This window comes from Haliotis rubra, unplaced genomic scaffold (genome assembly GCF_003918875.1).
Source record: "Haliotis rubra isolate DU_JTF1 unplaced genomic scaffold, ASM391887v1 Scf335, whole genome shotgun sequence".
NCBI lineage: Eukaryota > Metazoa > Mollusca > Gastropoda > Lepetellida > Haliotidae > Haliotis > Haliotis rubra.
In genome coordinates, this window is record NW_025767008.1 from 1,046,176 (window position 1) to 1,064,535 (window position 18,360).

Below are 18,360 nucleotides of genomic sequence, written 5' to 3' on the forward strand. Positions count from 1 at the left end.
CAGAGTGCAGCGACATGTAAACAAACAGTTTGTTGTTGTCTGTTTCACAATTCGCGATATTCTCAGAACAAAATTAACACAGAATTATGTTAAGACGGGCGACGTTTACGTACAATCACTCACCGTTCATGTTTACACTCACTTCACAATTTTCTTACCTGATCACGCGAGGTTCCAAACACAACAAATGACAAAATGTCTGAAAATACTTTCAACAAGTTTTATTTATATTCACAAAGTAAAAGGAAATCACCTGAATCGTGACACACGACAACGTGGACGGCACACACCTCGTCAGTGTCAGTAACGACATGTGCACCGTCACTGTCCACACCGACACCGACTTCAGTGTCCACCACGTGACACCAGGAACTCCACCACTCGCGGATGTCCCCTGCGTCTCGCCCAGTAGACCGCTGTGTGCCCGTAGTTGTCCCTGGCGTTGATGTCCAGCACGTTCCTGGACACGATCAGCTTCACGATCTCCAGGTCTCCACCCAGAGAGGCCCAGTGAAGGACGTTGTAACCGTACCTGTCCACCAGCGACACATCAGCCCCTCTACCCACCAGGAACTCCACCACATCTCTGTGTCCCCTCACTGCTGCCATCATCACCGGTGTCAGGCTGTAGCCTCCTCCTCTCGTGTTGATGTCCACGTGACCCGCTGCCAGGATCCGCTTCACTCTCTCCAGGTCACCGTCCTCGCTGGCGGAGCAGAGGCGGCGGCCTGCTGCTGGTGATGGAGTCGCTGCAACACAAAGTAAACTGTGTACATCAGACATCTTTGTCACACATCTACAATGTTTTCATCATGTGATACGTGACTCGGACATTGCTGCATCGTTTAAACAATTCCATCATGGCTGACAACAATACAACATGGCGGGAATGTCAACATGTGGTTTCTGGAATTATGGATGGTGTGTTTAATACAGAACTTTCTGTTAGAACCAGAAGTTGTAGCAATATTTGTGTACGTGTGGAGAGTGATGATGTTTGTTGAACTTTACAAGTTGATAATGTCAGTACAAATGTTGTTTGGTATTTATTAGGGCAATAAGATATAAGGTTGCCTGCTGGGTTTTCCCACCTACCGTGTAGATCGGAGTCTTGTGTCGTCACTGGCGTTGGTGGAACCGTGGTGATCGGGCTCGGGTCAGTCGAGGCTGAAACAGGGAATATGTTGTTCAGAAAACTATATATAACACATAAGCATTTCTACTACTGTCCTCAGTTTTCCACATAAGTTGTGCCATTCAATATTATGTATGATTAAATTCTAAATACATCTTTTATGGAAGAAGTATTTAAATATATATGGTTCAACTTGATTTAGATAACTCTTCATCGAGACCGCGTGTCTATGCAGGAAAAAAACTAACCCTTCCTAAATTTAGTTTTTACAGTTTGAAATCCTGTGACTGACAACATGAACGTCGATCGATACTACAGGTGAGACTCATCCCTCAAGTCAGAATCTCCACAGGTATATACATCAGCCTGTTAAATGGAAGAAAAATTAAGGACTGAGCTTCCTGCCTGCCGGGTTTTCTAACCTACCGTGTAGATCAGAGTGTTGAGTCGTCACTGGCGCTAGTGAAGCCGTGTTGCTCAGGCTCGGGTCAGTGGAGGCTGAAACAGGGAATCTTTTAGTCAGAAAACTGTACATAGCACATACGCATTATAACTAATGGTCTCAGTTTTCGCTTCCCACAAATGATTTGCCTTTCAATATTATGTATGAATAAATTCAGAATACATCTCTTATAGCAGAGGTATTAAATATTAATATAGGGTTTGATTTGATTGAGATACCTGTTCATCAAGACCGCGTGTGTCTGCAGGAAAAAAAGGAACACTTCTTAAATTTAAATTTACAGTTTGAATCTGAAAATGTAGTAAGCTGCGCACTGACTGTGTGTTAACAGCTGAGATGCCCCTCTTTGTTGAAATGTTGTAATGAATAGATTGTTTTGGTTTTTTTGAAATAATAACATGAACGGTGAAACTAAAGAATCTGTTCGCCCCCCGGGTTGGGCTAGGTTAGAGGCGATCATATTCTATGTGGACTTCGTATTTAAACATACATGATTATTCAGATAAATACACTGAAAGAAAAAATAGATAAACAAACAAAAACATCTGCACTTATGCCCAGTCATAATTCCTCTTCATGTTTATCACGCAGTGTGAAGGGCAGCATGGCAATTGACTCGGTGTTTGTGCAACACAGTTTAAAGATAGTGTCAGGCAAACTCTGTCTTTTTTGTTTTTGTTTTTTTCCACTCTTTATTAACACAGACATAAGACCACGACTGATACATATCGATCTACGTATGCCACGTGGTCAGGGCTCCACGATCATTTACAGACCTAGCTTCGTTCTACACACACTGAATACAAGCTTTTTTACTGTAACATAAAGTCAAAAGTGGTTAACATTATAATTTTATGTTTATAAGAACTACGGTTTATTACTGCTAGCTGTTTGAGAAATTCCCTTTTAAAAGCTTTGAGTGTTGGAATAGTATTTGACACATTGCACTTGTAAACATAAAATTTTGCCACTGTGAAGACATAATTAAGACTTATAATATTAGCTTTATCTAAATAATCTGTTTCCTGACATCCAAGCAATACATTCTCTCTGTAACTTTGTGGTTTGAAATGTCTATAAAAATTATTCTGTTGCCAATCGATAAACTTTAACCAAAAAGGCAAGACTGATGAACAATAAAACATGTAATGATTAAGAGTATCAGTTAAATCACACTTCTCACACTTAGCAGTATTCTTCATGTTAAGTTTATGAAAGTAAATATTACATGGTACAACAGTGTGTAAAATTTTCAAATGGAGTTGTTTAAATTTATTTTCTAGTGGTAATCTCATAACAGGTCTCAATTTGTCTTTTGCAACTTCAGGTGATGTCTTAACTAATTTCTGTTGCAATAAATTGTACCAAAATTTAGATTTTATTGATGTCTCATTAACTGGAATGCTGTCAATTAAGGGGAACTCTGGCAGGTCTGTCAAGCACTCATACCGAGCGACGGCGGCAGTACAATTCTCAAACGGCTGTTAACTGAGGCGGAAACTGTAGCTGACACAACCGTACTTGTTGTTGCAATGTGCTTTGATAAACAACAAGGGTACAAACACGTGGCAGTGTGAGGTGGTAAATATCGAAATGTCGGTTGTCCGAGTGATTAACATTCTCCGTCAATGTTAGAAATAACGAGAAAAAAGCACATTTTCCCTTCCTTAATCTACATTCCATAGCATATTTTTAAAGTGTTGCAGAAAAGCATGTGTTCCACATAAAGGTTTCAGTGTTAAAAGAGCAAAGCTAGAGCTACAGGCCTTCAATGTACACATTGGCCGTGTGCTATGTAGCGGGGATGTATTTCAATGCAATGCAGTTGAAAAAATCTCATAAAATCTTCCGTGACAGTTGTAAATGTTATCAGTTCAAAGGACGAAACTTACGAGCACATAATTTGATTAAATATAACAAGTCTATCAGGTGAAACGCTGCGTTGTTTACCCAGACCTTCCTTCATTCCCGCCGATGACAGGCTAAACAAACGTCTGGGTGTAAACATTGTGTGAAGCAAGCACTTGCTTCCTATAACTTTCATACTGCTTTTCAGGAGTCGTACAATACACATTTACACTATTTCATCAATTTCCGTAATCAGTTTAAAAGCAGAAACTTAGAACTTACCCTGCAATAACGTCCTAACACGAGCGACACATCTCACTGCTAGTTATGAAATGCCTTGACTGCCGACACTACGACCCCAAAGCTGCCAGCTATTACGTCATTGTGACGTGTCAGGTTAGGAGTACGTGAAAGTTTGGCGCTCGACAGCTTGTACTGAGTAACAACTCAGTAGATCTATGGAAATATTTCTGTCCGACCCATGTTTGCCCTCCGGTTTCGTCAGATGAAAGCAACATATTACAACAGATTTTGTATTAATAAATTACCTATGACATGGTTTGGACAACAATTGTATAACAATGTTAATTATGTATGTAAGCTGCGATCATTCTGTCAAATAAAACCATTTACGTACTTACAGTGAGCGTAAAACAACTAAATGCTACCTTGAAAGACAACCTGTTCATTCTGAGCCTGCTGTGCTAAGTGTAGATAGGTGTTCCCCAACTCAGTCAAGGTGTGGAATAGATATTATGTTTAGATACCGTATCCATAATATCCAGAATATTAGTCAGTTCCCTGTTAATTTTATGTCATGATTGTTGGGAAATGAAAGTAAAACATCGGTTTGTGGCTGTAATCTGTACATGCTAGCTGCAGCGTTTATCTAGCCATCAGGCAATAGTAATTATATTAACGCAGTGATATGTTTTAGAAGTTGTCAGTTATATGTTTTAGAAGTTGTCAAACAAATAAACTTCTGCAATCAGGCAGTTTGGTAATTAGTGAAGTAATTCAAAAACGAAATACACAAATTTGCATTCTTGCACTGCCTAACTCCCCGGGGTAACCTCCCCCATGCTTGGAGAACCACTTGGTGTGGCGTTAATCATGAAAGGGCGATTTTGTCAGGTCCACACCCTGTAATACGCGCCGTTGGTGACGTGATTGTTACTGGAATTCCGGAGTGTTATGGGGAATGCAACGGATCGTTATGGGATTTCAATTAGCATGCGTGTTTCAGATTTGTCTCTTTTTGTAAGTATTGACAATTCACCTTACCAAGTGATGTGTTTAGATTCACAGATAATCATTCCATGAAAATATGCATTTTCTAGGATATGAATCCTTGTAATGGATTGGAAAGCAAGGAAAGCATTGTAAACTTTCAAAATTGTACCTCTTAAATCTTTTCTTGACTTAGTAAAGCCACACTTATTTTCTGTTCAAATAATCTTAATTAAAGTTGTACATACTTAGATTTGCAAAAATCATTCCATTAAATGATAAGTCAAACATAAATGAAATACTGTCATTGGTTAATGCGTAAATACATGTTTTCCGATGAGAGGGGTGCATTTTAGATACACCTGATTGTTACATGGCATTTTCCGGGTTGTTGCTGAGCGAGCACATTTTTCATACGGATTGTTATGATATATTTTGATTGATTTAAGTACCGTGATGAGGTTAAATTCAACTGCTATCATCATCAGATCATGTTCTTTGACAGCAAAATGCGATATCGGTGTCATGCACAGATGTGAAAATAAGGAGGTTAACTTTTACTTTGACATTTCGACTGCTGTGAAGAAACACGTCTAAATAATTCTGAAAAGTCGCCGATAAACCTAGAATCGGTTCGGATGTTTTGGAATATACACGAACACGAACGCCGAAGTGAGCTTTCCGCCATATTGGATAGTGTTTACAAAATCAAGTTTCGCTAAGGCCAGTCATAGGACGCCTATTACATCATGTATATTTCATATTCAGTTGTGACAAATGCATTGCTGAATTCCTCATACATTTTAGAATCAAATTCCAAATGTCTTTGTCACTATAACCATGTGTCTAAGAAAAAACGAAACATATAAAGTGTGAAAACGGGACGTTGTGCTCATTACACAGCGCTTGCTAGAAATATATAATCAAAGCAAAAATCAGATTTTATACTGTGCAGCATTTTCTAAAATTTTTAGACATCAGTTCGTCTATTCGTAGCATGCATGAGCTCAATATTTTTAGAATATGCACGGAAAGAGTATCGTAGCAAGAACTAGAAAACTTAAAACAGATACAATACTGAAATTTGATATATTTACACGAAAGTTCTGTGCAGCGTGACGCCATGCGAGACGCAAAATCATGGAGAACAACATAGGCAATTATCGGCAGTTCTGACGTTTTCAATGAAAACAATAAAAACAAACAACCATACGCAGATAGTCAGAATGTTTCGGATTACTTACATCATACATTTATGGACCAAGGTTCCCTAGCAAAATTCTGGGCACACATATCCACGAAGCCGCCATTTCATGAGAAATCGGTCATCGGTAGTGATATCATACGTCAACATTGTTGGACATATGTGGCAATTTCTTTGAGGTGAAGGTCGGTTGAATAAGAGTAAACACAATCACACTGTCCTGCAGATTATACTTGTATTATCTATAATGTATACTTTGCGTATCGTTCACATATGGTTTCATGAAACTAATTTCATTATCAACATTTAGTATTTTAAACCTAAGTAAATAATGAAATGTATATATGCACACGTTTTTAAAGGATATGTCTTGTTCATTGAATTTGTTTATGTTGTGTTATAGACAAAACAATGGCATATAACCATTGGCCAGGTGCGCGTTTGTCAGAAATGTTTTTAGTATCATTGTTTTCGATAATTCCGTGAACAGAACATCACGAAAATATTGTGTCCTTATTCACAGCAAATTCTCGCCAAGTGATCTGAGTTACAATGACTTAGTACGAAGCATACCGGAGTGAGGCCATCTTATCTTTATAAGCGTGTGAACTTTATGTAGCCATTTGACGTCATGGGGGAAAATCCATTTTCAACACATATTGCGAGTCACTTTTAAGATTGAGTGTATAACGTTATACATAAGCACACAAACTAATTTAACACATACCTATTTCATTCAGGTATCAGGCAGAATTTTGTTCGCTCACACTTTCCGTAAAGATGCCAAATTGAAAATATAGTAGCACAGTACTTTTATCAGTGCACGATAAAAAGCAGAGAAATTTACTGTTTTTAACGCATAACAAAATTAGGAGTAACATTCAGCAGTGTCTACTTTTCAAACTGAGTTTATGCCATGAGATACGACATTTAATACTCTACATTTCTGTGTAATTTTATAGCTGTAGGTAGATCCAGTGCGGCGCAAAAGAAATTCTGGCGCAATGTTTCACTTTTCCAGGAAGTTTAATGACGCTCTAATGATACCCCAGGACCTTCATTAAGTTAATGACGCACTAATGACAACAGAGCATAATTAAAACGTCAGTACAACAGAATTTAATGATACATTAGTTAATGAACGTGTAATGGCACGTTAATGCTTCATTAAAGTTTGATACAACCGGGTCCTGGCTCTAAAGTCGCTCGCCAATTCGTGTTCTGTTTGGCGATTCTTGGGCCAACCCATTGGAGGAGTTCGTCATAAAGGGCTGGCTCCATTCTCAGATAATTGTAGAATGACCCTTCATCTTCAAGACGCAGTTCTTGCATTAGTTGGTTGTAGTCCCAGAATTGCAACCGTCTGTGTTGCATCAACCAAGGGCGGACCCACAGGGTTCTCAAGCTTCTTCTTCTACATCTATATATCCTTCTATTTATGATGGCAATGGCTATCTGGTTGAAAAACAATGCTTGTTGACCTTGCAAACAAGCTATTTGCAAACGTAGTTCATTGTTCATGCTTACTGAAGTCGTTATACGATGATTCCACTTAGCCTGCTCGTATGAAACTAATGATGAACTGTCGTAGCCAGGTACTTATACACCTAGAGTATGCCGGTTGCTGAACAGTCGCCAGAGACAGCAGAGGCCATGCTGAACGGACGCCGTTATATGCATATGATGGTACACAGAAGGCAGAGGCGAGGCAGAGGGGAGGCAGATGAGAGGCAGAGGAGAGGCAGAGGGAAGGCAGAGGGAAGGCAGAGGAGAGGCAGAGGAGAGGCAGAGGGGAGGCAGAGGAGGCAGGAGAGGGAAGGCAGAGGAGGCAGAGGGGAGGCAGAGGCAGAGGGAGGCAGAGGGGAGGCAGAGGGGAGGCAGAGGGAAGGCAGAGGGGAGGCAGAGGGAGGCAGAGGGAAGGCAGAGGAGAGGCAGAGGGAGAGGCAGAGGGAGGCAGAGGGGAGGCAGAGGGGAGGCAGAGGGGGAGGCAGGGGAGGCAGAGGGAGGCAGAGGGAGGCAGAGGAGGGAGAGGCGAGGCAGAGGGAAGGCAGAGGGGAGGCAGAGGGGGAGGCAGAGGTGAGGCAGAGGGGAGGCAGAGGGAGGCAGAGGGGAGGCAGAGGGGAAGGCAGAGGGGAGGCAGAGGGGAGGCAGAGGGGAGGCAGAGGGGAGGCAGAGGGGAGGCAGAGGGAGGCAGAGGCAGAGCGGCAGAGGGAGGCAGAGGGGAGGCAGAGGGGAGGCAGAGGGAGGCAGAGGGGAGGCAGAGGGGAGGCAGAGGGGAGGCAGAGGGGAGGCAGAGGGGAGGCAGAGGCAGAGAGGGAGGCAGGAGGAGGAGAGGCAGAGGAAGGCTGAGGACGCTAAGGCCGCTCAAAGAACGCCACTAAAATGTCAAAAATTGGCAGCTTAGGTCGTACAAGGAAGGCACAAGGGACGCCAGAGCAGTTACACAGAAACATAGGTTTGGCGACTGTTGTGCGTCCTGGTAATTGTTAGAACGCAGAGAGAAGGCAGAGCGGTCGCCGCCCTGTGTAAAGGCGGCCTAATGTTGTATCAAGTTACATACAGCTACAAGGCAACTGAACTTTCTCTTTTTGTCCTAGATACAAAATAAGAACAAAAGACACATGGAAACCTTTATACTACATGTCAATATTTATTATAAACCCTGTGTTGGCATCACCCATTAACCCAGCGATTACACGGCTTCCAGGCCCCAGGAGGCTTTACCCCCAACGGCATGCCTTGTAAGCCCTGTGTTGCTTACCCAACGTTCACATGCCTTGTAAGCCCTGGGCTGCTGACCCATTACATGCCCTGTACCCTTGTAAGGCTTTACCTGCTAACAACGTTGCCTGCCTTTGTAAGCCCTGGGCTGACATTACCTGCTGATATTACCTGCCGTTCCAACATTTGTTCATACCCCAAACTTTACATGCCTTGTAAACCCTATACTGGACTTATTATTCTCATATCTGTCGGTTGAACTATCAAGATAGATCGTTAATTAAGCGACAACTCTCTGCAAACAGTCTCACCTGTTGTATTTCCAGGATACGTCGTGGTTGGAGTCGTAGGTGACACCTGCGACAATGACGAACCTTCATTTCCATCACTCGGTTTTACCTCTTTCCTCATACCACAACTTGTATTCAGCGTAATAAAGTCCTCTGTAAGTCGACTGATTACTTCCTTTGTATCAAGCAGATCTTCTTTGGTCTGGTTCAGTTGAGAGGTTAAACTCTGAATGTCTGTGGGTAACTTCAGCTGGATTTCCTGTAGGTCATCCATACACGATTCAACCTTGTTTCTCGTCTTCACAGAACTTGTATTCAGCGTGATAAAGTCCTCTTCGAGACCATTGATTACTTCCTTTGTATCAAGCAAATCTTCTTTGGTCTGGTTCAGTTGAGAGGTTAAACTCTGAATATCTGTGTGTAACTTCAGCTGGATTTCCTGTAGGTCATCCATACACGATTCAACCTTGTTTCTCGTCTTCACAGAACTTGTATTCAGCGTGATAAAGTCCTCTTCGAGACCATTGATTACTTCCTTTGTATCAAGCAAATCTTCTTTGGTCTGGTTCAGTTGAGAGGTTAAACTCTGAATATCTGTGGGTAACTTCAGCTGGATTTCCTGTAGGCCATCCATGCACGATTCAACCTTGTTTCTCGTCTTCACAGAACTTGTATTCAGCGTGATAAAGTCCTCTTCGAGACCATTGATTACTTCCTTTGTATCAAGCAAATCTTCTTTGGTCTGGTTCAGCTGAGAGGTTAAACTCTGAATATCTGTGGGTAACTTCAGCTGGATTTCCTGTAGGTCATCCATACACGATTCAACCTTGTTTCTCGTCTTCACAGAGCTTGTATTCAGCGTAATAAAGTCCTCTGTAAGTCGACTGATTACTTCCTTTGTATCAAGCAGATCTTCTTTGGTCTGGTTCAGTTGAGAGGTTAAACTCTGAATATCTGTGGGTAACTTCAGCTGGATTTTCTGTAGTCCATCCATGCACGTTTCAACCTCATTTCTCATCATCACAGAGCTTGTATTCAGCGTCATGAAGTCAGCTTTCAGGCTGTCAACTTCATGGAGAACACGTGGGCTGATGATATTGCTAATATACTCTTCTGTCAGGATGTCAGTTATTGCTTGGTTGACTAGACGCCTTATCAGGGTCGGGACGAATGTTCCGGTCAGGTTCTTCTTTTAGTGACGACTCAAACTTTTTAAAGTCCTTAATCATTCTAATCTGATTACCACCAGTTGTGCGTTTCCATGCATCAATATCTCTTTCAACCTGGCCAACCCGTGTATCCAACTCGGACAAACTGGCATCAGCCTGTACGTCTTTGACACCGCAGAGCACGAGACTGATGAATATAATAGTTGATACCTCCATTGTGCACTTGTACTGTGTAGCGCGCAGCTATGAGGACGACTGCCTCGCCGCCGGGTAAACGTGGTACTATAGCCCGACTCAAGTGTTTGACAGAATGCCAGCTCGGGGAAACACATGCTCCACCAGTAGTGTGCGTACACGTGGCACCATAACAACCGACATGGCGATACCTACCTGAGAATATTGAAATGGATATCCAGTGTCAAGTACTCTGTAGGTACAAGACTGTTCTGTGTATTGTCACTGTTAAAGTAACATCAAATATATTGTAAATAGAAGCGGCGACAAAACCCTTTACACATTCATCAGAAATCTCTGCTAAAAGCGTTATAGCTGGGATTACACTGTGTCAGGGAAGTACAGATTCTAGTACATTTGTTGGGTTGAGTCCACAAAGGGGTATTCATAGCTTTCGGACGTGAGAGTCGTGCCAATTATCACTTATCAGAGGGTGCACAAAGTCCGTTGTCCGACGAAGTCCGACTTTCACTGTTCTGGAAGCCGCGGTAGCTGAATGAGTTAGATGGCTGACTTTGTGTGCTGGCGATTAGGTGCCAGACTCTGAGAGTGTGGGTTGGAATGCCGGATGAGAATCAGCATAACTAAATAGATAATGGTGCATGTTCCTGTAGATGAACCCCAAATAAAACACCTCCTACTTTTATTGAAAATACATAACAGGGTCCTTTATGTATTACTGTACAGGATATGTATCGTGCATAACATTACAGAGGTTTGTAGGGTAGCCAAATGGTTAAAGCTTCTCCTCGTCACGCTGTAGACTCAGGTTCGATTCCCCACATGGGTACAATGTTCAAAACCCACTTCTGGCGTCCCTTGTCGTGATAATTGCTTGAATATTGCTAAACGCGGCGTAAAACGATCATCACTCACCCACTCACTCACTCACTCACATTACAGGATATAAGTCACGTGTTACTTTACAGGATTTATCGTATATCTTAAAGGGGAAGTGTACACGATAAAATCACATTTATTCTTATGTGAAGCAAAATGAAATATTTTCAATATTTGATATCAATGTTTGAAATTATACACTCTTTTTTCTTACAATGAAAGTATATCGTCCCTCAAAATAAGTGCTGAAATGTTATGCCATCATGCGGTCCTTGTTTGCCGAGCTAAACAGGCCAGAGTTACAGCCCTTTGATCCTGTCTAATCCCAAATCAAAAGATTGCTCGTGTGTATTTTCATTCATAGCCTCACGTCAATGAAAAGACCAGATATGTGTAACAATGTTCACGTGCGTATGACATCACTATCGAGAAGCGACATTCTCAAAATGGCGTGTTCACTGACACGAGTACGCCGGATTTTTCGACGGGAAATTTCGTTCTTTCAAGCAACGTGTATACATAAATATGACATGTAAGTAGTCCGTAACATTCTGACAATCTGCTGGTTCATATTTTCTTTTTGTTTTCATTGTGACCAAGGAAAACAGTCAGAAATGAGGAGAACTTCCATCGTCGCCGTGCGTGAATTTTTCATCAGTCATGGCGTCACGCTTTCAGAAACTATATATGTTGTGATGAATCTCGGAAATCATTTGAATACACCTATTTTATTTAACCAGCGCTTGCTACAATACCTTTCCCGTACATGGTCTAAAACTAGTGAACAAGTGTATGCAACAAAAGTAGGCGAACAGATACACAGAGTGAAATCAGAATTCGACTTTGTTTACATTTCAAACGACGTGGTCCTTTCCCAGCGCGGCATCTGATATATTTCGTTAGATTTCACTGAAACACTTGATATTAGTGACAAATACCATTTGTCATTTTATTTTGAACTGTATGGGGGATTCAGGGATTCGTGTAAGAGTACGTGTGACGTGATTTTATAAACACTCTGCAATACGGCTGAAAATTCACTTTGACGTTAACTGTGTGTATTTCGTAATGTGTCAAAACTGGCCAGAATTACGATGCAGTATATTTGCCTTACAGTGAGCAGATGATGTGATAGAAAACCGAATTTCAAACAGAATGAAAACTGCCAATTGCATTTTTCTTCGTGCCGTATTTTGGATATGGTATCGATCATGTCGATAGGTGGAAAGAGTGGAAGTGGTTGGACATGTATTAACGATTTATGTTGGAATTATGTAACAAACGTAGAATGCCGGCACATTCACCGATGGCAAGCTAGATGTAGTGCATAAACGTTTTAGTTTTTGTGAAAAACGATACTGTTGAAAGACGACCGACTCATCTTGAATGTTGTACAATTTGGTTAGGTGGTAACACTGGTTTTGCATTAAAGTGCAATGTGTTACTGTTGTGTATTATATCACAGTACATACATGTAAAGTGAATGTAGTCATTGTTTAGGTATCAGGTCCTCTTCAACACTAAAAGATGATTAAGTAAAGCAACGGCTTGCTTACAAACAACGTTCTAAGCACCATGGGTATGTTGCCCCTGGGTGCCGTTGTAGAAAGCGATCTTAGCGCTAAGGTAACCGTAACTCCCATACCTTAACATAGGCTTAAGGTAGCCTTTATAGCGCTAAGGTTGTGCTGTACAACGACACCCTGGAATGGTGAAGATATTGTCCGACCTAGTAGTGTGGTCATCAAAATACAGCATCATGTCTGGAGATGTTATGTACAGCATGGAAATACTCGCACCGGAGCCATTGTCGACGTCGGAATACAACAAGACAACCACACAGGAGACCTGTGGCCGTATGCGCATGTCGGGCGTAGCTAACGTCAGGCGTAACACACTACGTCGGGCTTAGCAGCGCCCTCCTCTTACACGTCATGCACAACGTCGGTTAAGCCTAGGCGTTACTACGCCCGACTTAACGGATTTACGTCGAGGAGCAGTGTGCTATTTTTAGATTTTCGAACGTTTTTAAACCACCGGTAAAAGGCGCGGTACATCCGTTGCAGCCGTAATCATGGAAAGCCAATGAAAACCGATGGTTCATAATGGAGAAATAACATGGACTTTCAAAATAGGCTTCATCATAAATGTCGCCAATTTTGACACATTATAAAATCACGATTCACAGCGTTATTTGGTGTATGTTTTGAAATGTTCAAATCGGATAATTACTATTCAGAAGTTTTGAATTTCAAAAAATAGCATATTAATGATCACTGATATAGGGTTTTAATGATTACGGCAGAACGACAAAGGTAATTATTAGCATGGCTTCTTCTCTTACTTACAATGAAAACAATAAAACATATAACAATACACATATAGTCAGAATCATTCTGATTACTTACATATCATATTTATGTACAAACGATCCCTGAATCAAGGAAAGGGTCGTCGCAAAATCCTGTGTACCCATGTCAGCGAGGCCGCCATTTTATAAGAAATCGGTCGGCGGTAGTGATGTCATACGTCAACATTGTTGTACATGTTAGGCCATTTCTTTGAGGTGAAGGTCGGTTGAACAAGAGTAAACACAATCGCCCTATCCTTCTGATTACACTTTCAGTATTATGATGTACATTTTGCATATCGTTCAGATATTTTTTCATCAAATTAATTTTAGAATATACATTTAGCCTTGTTCAATGCCATATTAGCACATAAACCCAATTCATATACACTTATGTCGTTCAGATATCAGTCTGTATTTTCTTCGCTCACACTTTCTGTAAAGATGCCAAATTAAAAAAATCTTAGCAGAGCGCTTTTATCGGTGCACGACAAAAAGCTAAGAAATTGACAGTTTTTTAACGGGTAACAAAATTTTGGACAACATTTAGCAGTGACTATTTCTAAAACCGCCCAGGTAGTCGCACTTATATTTATACCAACGGATTGGAAATTAAATATTCTACATTTCTGCGTAATTTTATAGCCGTACGCTGATCCAGGACCACGCGAGAGCAATTCTCGCACAACGTTCACTTTTCAAACCTTTTGAAAATGTGCGCCTGAAAAAAAACTCGGCATCCAGTGCCACCCTTACAAGGCTACGCCTGGCTTACGCCTGCTGGGTAGGTGGCGTAAATATAGAGCGCTACGACTGGCGTAACTTAAACTACGTCTAATATGTGCATACAGGTTTAACGTTACGTCCGGGCGCACATTTTACTTACGCCCGGATTAGAATTTACGCCCGACATATGCATACGGCCACAGGTGTTCAGGAGACGGTGAGTGCAACCTGCCCAACCGGTGGCATTCACTATAAACACGTCAGAAAGTCAGAAACTGTTGTTCTGTTGAAAAACAACAACATCGGGAACTTCTGAGACAAGTCAAGAGAGCAGATTGCTTCAGATTGCATTTTTTATCACTGATGCGTCAGATGTTGGCGTGTTAAGTGGATCACACTTGGCAAGAATACAGGTAGGTTTTATCAGACTGGCATCAGAATACATGTGTGACGTAGATGTTCTTGACAGAATGCCAAGACATTAGAAAGGAGGCGGCAAAAATAGTAACGCTGTATGTCATGATACATAAAGCAATGAAACGACTTAAAACCAATGCTCAGAGAGAATGCGCAGTCATTTTTTTTTATGTCGTTTTTGATTTGTATTTGTTTAGCAGACGAATAAACATGAAGTCAAATACGCACCCAGTACTACCTAGTAAACTGGTAAAATTAGTAGAAATTTCCTTAAAATGGCTATTTTGTTTGTAGCAATCAAAACGTGTAACAATTTAGTCATTCTTGGTGTCGCCAAAGCTGTCGATATATGTTTTACAATTCGCGTGTTTCCAATTGGGCATTCTCTCTGAGAATTGGAGTTAAACATTCAGCACGTTACCGTTTCCAATTCATACATCTTATTCATAGTATTTTCAAATCTACACTAAAATGTATAATACTACGAATGATTATTGGATGTGCATGAGATCAGCGCCTGTTTTACTTCATAGTATTGGCCTGCACTTCCCTTGCTCGTTGTACACACTGGCTACTAAGCTCGTTGTACACACTGGCTACTAAGCTCGTTGTACACACTGGCTACTAAGCTCGTTGTACACACTAGTAAGCTCGTTATACACTACTAAGCTCGTTGTACACACTGGCTACTAAGCTCGTTGTACACACTAGCTACTAAGCTTGTTGTACACACTGGCTACTAAGTCTCCGCAATGTACAGCTACTGCTATAGGAGAAAAGGTAACTTGATAGTGTTACGTGAAGGAATTTCATTGGTTCATTTCAGATTTTTTATTTCTGACATCAGAATTCGCATGTATTTCATGATTTTTGTCTAATTTATAGATTTATCTATCAATTCCAATTACTCATTTCTTGGAGTACAGCGTCAAAATCTAATCCAGATAGTTGAAATCTGTGGGCAGGGAGGGATCTCTTCTTGTATCCAGTAAAGCGTAATTTATTTTAAACGTTAAATGTTACTTGCTAGTTTTAATTCCCTAGCTGTGATCGTCTAGTTGTTTTGCTGTCCTTCGTCGACAGGTTTTTATCAGACCATATTACCCTCGAGAGAAGCATACAACTTGGTCGGGGGGAGGTCAGGCCTTATTCCTGTTGCCCTCAAAGTCATGAACATTTACACAATATGTAAAGGCAAACAGGTTTATTATCATTTTGAGAATATTTACATTTTCTATATCACAATTATACCATCACAGCATGAGTTCTGAACACACACACACTGTTTTACTATAAAACATGCAAATACATCAGCATCATCGTGGTAAGGTTCCGTTTCAAGCTCCCTCGATCAAAAAGCCATAAAGCAGCATTTTTGGTATTTTGATGTCCTCAGTCAGAATTTGTGTTGTTACAAGTGTCGATCCATTTTGCTTAAATTTTGACACCTGCAAAAGAAAGAAGATATATTATAGTTGCGTAAAAGAGCATAACATGCAACATGTGAGGAGATGTTCCCCAGGCCTTGCTGCAACAGTCACATCAGAGAGAAACTCGAACAACTCCCAATGTTGTTTCTAAAACTTCCAGCCATCATAAGGAGATGACATATCCTCCCAATCTCTTGTAATTTTGAGCTGGAGTTTGGCTTCTCGTACCCCTCTTTTGGTTCATTGCCAAAAGAGGTACTATATGACAGATAAAGCTGATAAACCATTAAAGTCAACTCACTCACTCACCCCATTGCCTCTGGATACGATACCCTTGACAGTTAAGTGAATTAAAAAATATTGCTGTTTCGTATCATCAAATCATAGAAAAGCACCACTTCACCACTAGTCTGATCTCTTCCATCTTGTATTATAAATAGTTTTCGAAACAATAATATTTTCATTTTATAGTATTATTTTAAATTAACTTGACATCATGAAAACATGAAAAATACATGCAACACATTGAAAAAGCCCTATTGTGACTGATCTGTACACCTTGTTTAATCTAGAAATATTCAAGAGTTGTGGAGTTATAATCGAGAATAGAGCAATACCCTTAATTCCAACTTGTCATAATGAAAACTTAAAAACGAAAGTGTTTTACTCCCTTCCCTAATTCAACGTTGAGACCTCAAACAATTCATTTGATCCCTTCAATTTCAAAATATCTAAGTATGAAAATACATATCATACATGTTTTATAGTAGTACATGTATATGTATGTGGTTGATACTTCTAAGCTCACTAATAATTGGTATTGGTATTAAGCATACAAAATTTGGTTGAAGATGGGTGAAGTGGTTTTAGAGTTAAGCTCCGAACACAAACCCTATCCTTCAAAAACACCAAGTCCAAATTTGTTGCCTTGAAACAGAAAAAAATACAGCTGAAATAAAGGTTCAAACCCCCAAAGGCACATCTACATGATATGGAGAGGCAGTATACCAACTTTGGTGAAGATGGGTCAATTAGTTTCAGAATTTTGCTCTGGAAATGAACTTTACCCTTCAAATAGACAAAGACCAAATTGTTGCCATGGAAACAGAAAATAATAAAAATTTTAAAACACTCAAACGACAAAAAGGCCCATCTAGATGATGTGGAGATGCAGTATATCAAATTTGGTGAAGATTGTTCCAGTAATTTTAGAATTATGTTCCCAAAACAATACCGATGGAAACTCAACCAAAAACAATATTTAACACAAAACAGCACTTTCACGACCCTTTGGATGCTTGGGAGACTTGTAACTTACAAAACAACACACTAAAATGCTCCAGATGTGACTGACTCTAGACCTACCTCTCACACTGCCTGCCCCCCATCAGGTGTGACTGACCCTGACCTACCTCTCACACTGCCTCCCCATCAGGTGTGACTGACCCTGACCTCTCACCTGTCACACTGACCTACACTGCCTCCCTCCTGCCTCCCCCATCAGATGTGACTGACCCTGGACCTACTCTCACACTGCCTCCCCATCAGGTGTGACTGACCCTGACCCTGGGCTCACACTGCCTCCCCATCTGACTGACCCTGGACCTACCTCTCACACTGCCTCCCCATCAGATGTGACTGACCCTGGACCTACTCTCTCACACTGCAGGTGTGACTCCCTACTCTCTCACTGCTGCCCCATGGGTGTGACTGACCCTGGACCTACCTCACACTGCCTCCCCATCAGATGTGACTGTGACCTGGACCTTACTGCCACACTGCCTGGACCCCATCAGAGGTGTGACTGACCCTGGGCCTACCTGTCTGACCCTGGACCTACTTCTCACACTGCCTCCCCATCAGTGACTGACCCTGACCTACCTCTCACACTGACATCCTGACCCTGGACCTACCTCACACTGCCTCCCCATCAGGTGTGACTGACCCTGACCTACCTCACCACCCTCCCCATCAGATTCGACTGACCCTGGACCTACCTCTCACACTGCCTCCCCATCAGGTGTGACCTACCTCTCACACTGCCTCCCCGGAGGTTTGTAGAACCCGGATGTTTAGCTGCCATCATGTCATTCAGTTTCTTCAGCTCTTCACACTCAGCCTGGACCTACCTGTCACACTGCCTCCCCACATGACTCACCCTGTTTGTTCTTCTACAAAAGAAACTAACTGATGATAACCCTATTACCTGACAGATCCCAGAAGAACAAACAACACAATTCAATATCCTCTGAAATTTCAAAGAGCACGGGTTCACCCCATTTTTGGCAATATCCAGCTACACT

The 18,360-nt window shown here is 41.3% G+C and overlaps 2 protein-coding genes across 3 annotated transcripts in view; both read right to left on the reverse strand.

Annotated features, from left to right (window-relative positions):
* Positions 1 to 206: 206 nt before the first annotated feature.
* LOC124284376 (early endosome antigen 1-like) lies at positions 207 to 10,317 on the reverse strand. Of its 2 annotated transcripts, XM_046720464.1 has the most exons (4): positions 8,913 to 10,317; positions 1,562 to 1,633; positions 1,096 to 1,167; positions 207 to 749 (listed from the first exon to the last, which is right to left on the reverse strand). In XM_046720464.1, the coding sequence occupies exons 1-4, from the start codon at positions 9,934 to 9,936 to the stop codon at positions 346 to 348; spliced, it is 1,572 nt and encodes a 523-aa protein (XP_046576420.1). In that variant the 5' UTR covers positions 9,937 to 10,317; the 3' UTR covers positions 207 to 345. The 2 variants fall into 2 exon arrangements, with proteins under 2 accessions (XP_046576420.1, XP_046576421.1); XM_046720465.1 differs by lacking the exon at positions 1,096 to 1,167.
* Positions 10,318 to 15,816: 5,499 nt separating this feature from the next.
* Positions 15,817 to 18,360, reverse strand: part of LOC124284375 (leucine-rich repeat-containing protein 71-like) — a 70,999-nt gene continuing 68,455 nt past the window's right edge. The window contains 3 exon segments of the mRNA XM_046720462.1: positions 15,817 to 16,075; positions 18,055 to 18,182; positions 18,216 to 18,228. Coding sequence (XP_046576418.1) covers positions 18,172 to 18,182; positions 18,216 to 18,228 — 24 coding nt within the window. The 3' untranslated portion in view covers positions 15,817 to 16,075; positions 18,055 to 18,171.

Excerpts from the sequence above, each read along its gene's own strand:
- LOC124284376 (XM_046720464.1), bottom strand. The coding sequence starts at position 9,936 with ATGACGCTGAATACAAGCTCTGTGATGATGAGAAATGAGGTTGAAACG. Across the intron at positions 1,634-8,912 it reads GTATCCTGGAAATACAACAG|CCTCCACTGACCCGAGCCTG; the intron begins GTGAGACTGTTT and ends TCCCTGTTTCAG. Across the intron at positions 1,168-1,561 it reads TCAACACTCTGATCTACACG|CCTCGACTGACCCGAGCCCG; the intron begins GTAGGTTAGAAA and ends TCCCTGTTTCAG.